Source organism: Diplotaxodon limnothrissa, linkage group LG23 (genome assembly GCF_057381915.1).
Source record: "Diplotaxodon limnothrissa isolate DT_005_m linkage group LG23, D_limnothrissa_male_GT1.1, whole genome shotgun sequence".
Lineage (NCBI taxonomy): Eukaryota > Metazoa > Chordata > Actinopteri > Cichliformes > Cichlidae > Diplotaxodon > Diplotaxodon limnothrissa.
Genome location: NC_140617.1, coordinates 20,764,414 through 20,772,522, shown reverse-complemented (window position 1 = coordinate 20,772,522; position 8,109 = coordinate 20,764,414). Strand labels below are relative to the sequence as shown.

Here is an 8,109-nt window from a genome sequence, read left to right as displayed (position 1 = left end):
TAGTCAGTGCTTGACTGGAATTTTAGATTCACACATAGCATAAATGCACTACTGGCTGCTGTTCATCTGTTTATTAACACAAAAATCTATTCAGCAAGTCACATGGCAGCAATTCATTGCCTTTAGGCATGTTTAAGACGACCTGCTGAATTTTAAGCCGAGCACCACATTGGTGATGAAAGGTGATCTAAGCGCCTTTGAACATGCCATGGTTTTTAGAATTTACAGAGAATGGTCTGAAAAGTTGAAAATATCCTGTGAGCAGCGGTTCACAGAAGATTGGAGAGACAGCTTTGAGCTGATAGGAAGGCAACAGCAACTCAAAACCACTTATCACAACTACATATGCAGAAGAGCATCGCTGAATGCAAAGCGCATCAAACATTTAAGCAGATTGGTTACAGCAGCAGAAGACCACACCGAGTGCCACTGATGTCAGCTAAGAATAGAAAACTGAGGCTATGGTTCATGTGGATTCACCGAACTTGAACAAGAGAAGACTGGAAGATGTCCCCTGGTCTGAAAGGCCTTGATTTGTGCTGGTACATTCAGAGGTTGGATCCATCCCAGGTTCCAGCTGGTGGAGGTGGAGAAGTGTCCAAAGTGACAAAACAAAACATAAACATAATGAAGAAATATTCACAAAGAAAAGCAGAATAATGAATGTCTCTGTTTTCAGTCAGTTTGGGAGGCTGATGGTATTTTGTTGGTAAAACTGTGAGGTGTTCCTTTGAGGTGTATGAGTCACAGGGAGGTGAGGACCACAGACAGAAAGAAAGTTAAAAATGTTTATTGTTTAATTATGAAATCAGTTCTAAAACAAAAACAAGAGTTTTTAACCAATTTTTAAAGGTATCCGTGCTTCATATAAAAGCAATGATAATATTCATTCGTTTTCTGCCTGGAGGTCTCCCTGATCAAACGCTTGATTGACTCAGGGATTCACCTGGCCAACAAAAAAAAGAGAAGAAGAGAAAGTGAGAAGGGTCCCATCAATCTTCAGTTCCTCTCCCCTAGCTTTTTTCCTACGTCATCCATCGTCTGTGTCCTGGCAGCTCAGTTGTGTTTTTGAAGTGAATGTCAGGTACTTGACAGGGGAATTTCTCCCGAGGGTGAAAGTGTTTACTCTGACGGATGATGGGACAAAAATAACTGATGCGATCTTGTCCTGGCGCATTCAGTTGTTATATTTTGTGCTTCTAACTCTTACTATTTTTTAACCACTTCACACAGGTATGATTAATATATTGAGCTTGCAAAACATGAAAATACGATCTAATACGAATACTAAATACTGCAAGACTTGCTTCAAGATGCATCATGAGTACAAATACAAACGAAATTGAGCTCTAATATGCAAATGTAGCTTATAATGATACAGAATGAGGCCACAGATGAAAGCAAACAATCTTAAAAAGAGGGACAATAAGATCATGGGTGAAACATTTAAACATTAACTGCTAATTTGTTTTGTAGCTAAAACTGAAACATCATGAGTCGATAAACATTCTAGCAAATTTTATGTGTGCTCTTTTTGTTTTTGTTTGCTTGAGGAAGTGCAGCTTGCAGGATTTCATTAAGGAAAGCTCCACAGCCACGTCTGAAGCTGCAGGAGAAGGACAGCTGTGTTATGGAGGCTCAATGCGATGCTTCAGCCTGCCCCGACAGGCCGACAGTCATTAAAGACTTACACACACACACACGTGCCAGACTCAAGACTGCACACGTCTCTGACCCAAAACTTGGATGAACCAGCATCATCAGTACTTGCAGTATCAGAAGTACTTGTAGTAGTTGAAATACTAGCGGTGCTATTAGGAGCAGTAACCATAGTAACAGTTGCACAAAGGACTCCTGCAGCTGTAATCATGAAAACAGTGCATCTAGTCAACTCTTCACTCCCTCCATTAATCTCTCTCTCTCTCTCTCTCTCTCTCTCTCTGTGCTCAAAATAAAGCATGCTCAACCTTCTTCAGTGCTCCAACACACACACACACACACACACACACACACACACACACACACACACACACACACACACACACACACACACATTCTCTCTTTCTCACTCACACTGCAAAAAGGTTATGAAGATAACGGTGTGTGTGTGTGTTAATGTTGACAGATACAGAAAAAAATGACCCACATTTCATAACTTCATGCCCTCTCTCTCTCTCTCTCTCTCTCTCTCTCTCTTTCTCTCTCTCTCTTACCTTTTAAGCAGAGCATGTTGTCCTCACTCGCCCAGCGTCCCTCAATATGACACCCAGTATATTTGTGTGTATGTGTGTGTCTGCGTTTGTGAATCTGAGATGACAAAGACTAAAGGAAAACACAAGTTCAAACTCAGATACCTCCCTCTCTCCCTCTGTCTACCCTCCCTCGTTCTACCACAATAAAAGCCTTCTCTCCTCCTCTCTCCCTCCTCTCAAACCAATCCTCACTCAACCTGAAATTACTCTCCCATTACTCCTCCCTCTCACTCACTCAACAGGTGACCTTCAACCTCCCCATTAAGATGAGTATTTCTGCTTTGATAAAGCTTTGATCCACTCACTTCAAAATAAAAGCCCGGTCTGGCGTCATCTGCCTTGTTTTAATTTATTGTTTAACGTGTTATATATATATATATATTTGCAATGTATTGCTGCTTATATTTTAAAACATATAATTATTCTTTCAACCCCACCTCTCAATTTTAAATCTCTCCCGTGTTTTAAATGCATTGTAGAACAACATGCAGCAACACTACACATGAGGGAGGTTTGGGGTCTTCACACACCCCCGTTCTCTGCTGGCCATCGGGGCGGGGGGGCTGGGAGAAGGTGTTGGCCATCCGATTGGGACCTGGGATGCGGGGCCTCCCTGCTGCTGCGGAGCCTGGGGCGGTCTGCTTGCCTCCACCCCGGGGGAAAGGGTAACATCTCCTGGGTCTAGATGCCGTTTCCCCCTCTGGGGGCGTGGATACCTGGACCCGGGGTATAGAGTATGTTTGGGGAGTGTGATTGTGTGTATGTCCATTTATGTCTATCCTTACGTTGGGTGCGTGCTGAGTATTTGTATATGTGTGCATGAGGGTGGGAATGTATGATTGTGTCAATGTGTGCCTGTTTGTCTGTGTCTATATGTCAGGTCGGGTCTTAGACTCCACCTCTCTGGGAACTCCAAGGCCCTCCAAAGTGTGGAGGCCTATCTCCCCTCACCACACTCCCTGCCGGTGACTGATGACCTCAAGGGTCGGTGCGTTGGTGGTTCTTGGTGTCCGGAGCTGGGCGCTCAGGTATGTACCAGCTCACTCCTGGTGGCTACTTAGCGGGGCCTGGCACCTGTTGCTCGGTCAGGCCTCTTCCGGGGCAAAGGGGTCCCTCGGGCCTCTGGGCCTGCGGCTCGGTTCACTCTGGCACAGCTGGCTGCCAGCAGAGCCGGCAGGCACGCCACTGCAGCCCCCTCTGGCTTCTGCTCCGTGGCTACTGGGTGACCCCTCGTCTGGGGCTCTACTCAGCTCTTCCCAGGAGGGTGGCACGGATGCCCCTCCGGTGGTCCACCTTGGGCTCTTGCACTCTGGGGCCTCTGGATGTCTGGAGCCTGGATCTCCTCCATGCCTGCTTCATGTCCTTGGAGACGGGGCTATGGCTCTCTACACCCTCTAGCAGACCGTTACACGGAGAAACCTTTTGAATACAAGTGCGCTGATGCACACAGGTGTTCACTGTTCATAGACATAAACTACACCTTTCTTAGCTGCTACTTTCAAGCACATTGTGCGCTGTCGGTCCTGCGTGCTGCACAACAACATTCAATAATTAGTATTTACTGCTGTTTACACTTAGCTAGATTGATGCTCATCTAGGACAAACATCTTGAGAAAGTTGAGGGTAAACAGTAACGTTTCCCCACCCCCACCCCTAAAAAAAGAGAAGAGAAAAAACAAGCAAAACAAAACAAGCAAAGAAAAATAAAATACAACTGAAAGGGAGTAAAGAAGAATAAAGAATAAGAATACCTTTATGAGCGATGACGAAGCAGTGGATGACAGAGATGTAGTGCTCTGCTTCCTCAGCAGGTGGTGGGTTTCTGGAGACAGGATCAGCCTTATTAATCACAGACTAAGGAGCACACGCTTCAGCCTGATTATAAATAATATTCAATAAACTTTATGTATCAGTTTCTTCTATTATCTTTATTCATTTATATCTAGTTCACTTGAAAGTGTAGGCTAGTTTGTCTCACCAGAGCCGGAAGATTTTATGTTTTTTTCCTCTATAAACGAAGGAATGTCAGACAATTATAAAACACCCCAGAGATCTCGCGACAATTGAATGCTAGACGAGAGCCTGGTTAAGGGAATTTTGTGATTGGTCAGTGGCGGACGGCTGAAGTGAGTTGATTGGCTGTGCTGGAGGTAAACACGGAAAAGGGCGGTAGCAGAGAATCTGCTGAGCAGGCCGGCGGTTAGCCTAAAAGATGGAGATTTAATCCGGTTCAAATGTTTCTCCTGAGTGGTTTTATTGTTATTTCAGGTTCAGGAACTTTGTTACAAACTAACACAGCCGGCGGTGGAGTCAGGTGGGTGGAAAAACTGGTTAAAATATGTAGTTTTTAGTGCAGGCAAGCCTGTTAGCTGCGCTCTTCTATCCCATTGATGTGAACAGCGTGCAGGAGCAGGGTTACCGTTATCCCAGTCCCAGGATAAACCGGGATGAACCAGGATAAGGTGACTTACTCTGGAGACAAATCTCACTCCTAAATGTGCTTAAGTGTTGAAATTGTATCACTGTTAATGGGGAAAAAGATTAAATATTAAAAGAATCCGTTTAAAGGTTGAATGTATTTGATGAAGATAAGTTTACAGGCTGTGGAGGGATGGAAGTAAAGAGACGTCCAAAGTACCTGGTTGTGATTTCCTGAAGTGTTAGATTATTTTAATGGAATCTGTTTATTTATTTTTTATATATATTTAGAGCTGCTATTTTTAAACCGGACTATAGTAAAAAACCCACACATTTCTGCTGCTTGTGTGACAGCAGAGCACACAGCACATATTTTTACATGTAACGTGCACAATTTGGTTTCGGTAAAGGTCTAACATTGGCTGTTTTTGAAGTTTTGTATTCCTGGTTGAAGCAGACATAAAATATACTTTTTGAGCAAATATTTCGAAATTGGATAAATCGAGCCCGACAGATATTTTGCTATTTCCCAATCTATTTATAACAAGCAATAAAGAAATGAAAACAAAAATATAGAAGAGACAAGAGAAACACCGTTCAACCATGTTATGACTGTTGGTGTTGCATAGTTTGTCCACCAGAACGCACTCTACATTTAGCTTTAAGAATTTTTTATCTTGATCTTAGTGGCAGTTTTCTGAGCTCACCTGGTCCTGACCTGCTCTGTACTATCTTTGCAGGGATGTCGGTTATCATACAGACTCGTGGTGAAGTAGGCGGGGGTGTCGCGGCTCACCTCCAGTGCCCCCACTGTGGCCATTTCTCCAAGAGCCACGCCCATCAGCTCTCCCACATTGCGGCATCCCACCCCTCCTGCCTTGACGGTGTGGTGATGGGACGCCTCGGGAACATCCTGATGTACCAGAGCGGCGCCCGGCTCTTCCACTGCTCCTACTGCTTCTACACCAGCAGAGACTTCACCAAGCTCTACAAGCACATCATCACCAAACACTGCATGGATGAAAGGGACAAGGGAGGCGACAACGGGAGCGAGAAGGGTGACGAGGAGGACGAAGAAATGAAAGATGCCACCAAAAGAAAGCAAACTATTAAGACTGAGGAAGAGGAAGAAGAAGAAGAAGGGAAAGGTGACGCCAAAAGAAAGAAGAGCAATGAGGAGGAAGGAGAAGGAGGGAAAGATGAATCTAAAATAAAGAGCATCAAGACTGAGGAAGAGGAGGAAGGATGCAGGGACGTCCTGAAAAGAAAGAGGAGCAGTGAGGGTGAAGAAGAGGAGGAAGGAGAGGGGGTGGAGTCGGTTAAATGCGAGTATGATGACAAAAGCGTGCTACTGTTTGATGGCGCCAGGTACCGCTGCCTAATCTGTGGTTGGAAGAACAAGCTGAAAGCTGTGGGTGTCAGCCACGTGGTGCGCAAGCACAACATTCCCAAAGCGTACGCCAACCAGGCCATCAGACGTGACCTTGCCACAGCCAACCAGATGCAGAGTGGCGGGGGGGTGGAAGAGGAGGAGGCAGCGGTGGCCGGGCTGAGCGGTGAGCTGCTGAAGGAGGAGATGGAGGCCACGGCCAAAGTGGTGCGCTTCATCTCCAACCGCTTTGTGTGCCTGATGTGCGGCTGGAAGACCAAACTCAAAGGTACCCGCCCACGCACGCAGCTCAAATCAAACTGATGCAGATAAAAGATAATGAACTCGAGGTCCCAGGTACGAATCCCTGCACCTGCTATTCTTTGTAATGACCAGCAGGGGGCAGAAAGCAGTTATTACATGTATGTGTAATGTAACACTTCTGTACTACTTAGCGTTCTGTGTTTTGTAGCCGTTTAACAGACTGTTACCTGGAGGACTGCACCAAACTGGGACAATAAAACTTTGTGGTGATACACTGCCCCCTGGTGGTAACATTTTAAAATATATTTAGAAGAGACTACCGTAACTACAAAAATGACCTTTTAATGTGACATTTACGTCTTAAAGCTTGTATGCATGGCACAGATACCACATCGGGCTGTTGCTTTAAATTTGTAAATGTGAGTTAAAATCCCAGAAATGAAGGAAAGCAGACATAAAACGCCAGAAAATGTAAACACAATCTTTACATTTTAATTACTCTTTAAGCTGACTTCTGTAGTATTCTTTTGGACTTTAAAAAAGATTAGATATGACTTTTTTGACTTATTTTATGCGAATTATTATATTTTATAACAACAGCAACAACAAAAGAATTTTAATCAGCTTATACTTGGTAATTGTATCTTTTTGGTTGTTTTTTTTTTGGTTGTTTTTTTTAAGCAAGCAAAACTAAAAAAATAAAAATCTTTATCTAATTGTTTTTCAAACCAAACAAGCAAACAGATAACTAAAAATAATCCAACATCAAAAACTATAGATTTGTTTTTATTGTCATCTGTGTCGCCGCAGGTTTCGCCATCAGTCACGTGGTGCGTTGCCACGACGTCAAGCGGCCGTACAGCTGCAAGGACTGCAAGCGCAGCTTCTTCTTGCCGAGCCGGCTGCAGCGGCACATCAGCTCCGCCCACCGGCCCGGCCGCTACGCCTGCCCCTTCTGCTGCTTCAGGTCGCACTTCCTGGGAGGCTTCGGGAGACACTGCAGCCGCTGCAACGCCCGCGAGGAGGAGGGGGATGGCGGTGATGGAGGGGCAGTGGAGGAGGAGGACAACGAGGAGGAGGAGGAGGGAGAGGACAGGAAGGAGACAAGAGGGGAAAAGAAACGCAGAAGTCTGGGGATGGTGGCGGCGGCGGAGGAAGACGACGATCAGGACGAAGATGACGAAGACTGAAAAGGAGGAGGAGCTACAGAAGCACGCGATACTCCGCTGAACATTTTTAACCTGCAGAGAACAAATATCTGTTTCACCGAGTCCGAATAAGCTTCTTTTTTTTTTTTTACGATTCGTCTGCTTTAATGAAGCTTCGTGTCTTAAATTTGGAGATTCGGGTGTCTGAAGCTCGACTGTAAAAAGAGCTTCAAATCACCGCTTGAAAATGAATTTGATGACGTTTGTGGAGACTGCTCACATCATCAGCATCTGGATCCAACTCTTTAACAGACTGAGTTTGTTTAATTACGCTCAGCTGAATGTAACCGCTGGTTTAAACTTTATTATTCACGGTTTCATTCACAGTTTAATGCAGCGGTCTTAAAGATTTTAATTTAAATGCATGTTTGAGGTCACTGTGATCTCACAGCAGTTTGTGTCTCTGAACACGATTTCTCATCTGACTTGTGTCCATTTAGCTGCCAAACTACACTGGGAAGACGGCAAACGTGTTTAAACTCATCACTGCCAAGACTTTTGGACACAACTGAACTCAAAACTAATATTTTCAGCTTTTAAAAGGTCAGAATTGAAAGGTTTAGTAATGATGTGACACATTCACATCGGAAACCCAAAT

General features: G+C 44.6%; 1 protein-coding gene across 1 annotated transcript; it reads left to right on the top strand.

Annotated features, from left to right (window-relative positions):
* The first annotated feature begins 4,537 nt into the window (after positions 1-4,537).
* Positions 4,538-7,493, top strand: LOC146607964 (uncharacterized). Its single transcript, XM_085348512.1, has 3 exons — positions 4,538-4,566; positions 5,411-6,328; positions 7,114-7,493. The coding sequence occupies exons 2-3, from the start codon at positions 5,413-5,415 to the stop codon at positions 7,491-7,493; spliced, it is 1,296 nt and encodes a 431-aa protein (XP_085204638.1). The 5' UTR covers positions 4,538-4,566; positions 5,411-5,412.
* The last annotated feature ends 616 nt before the right edge of the window (positions 7,494-8,109 follow it).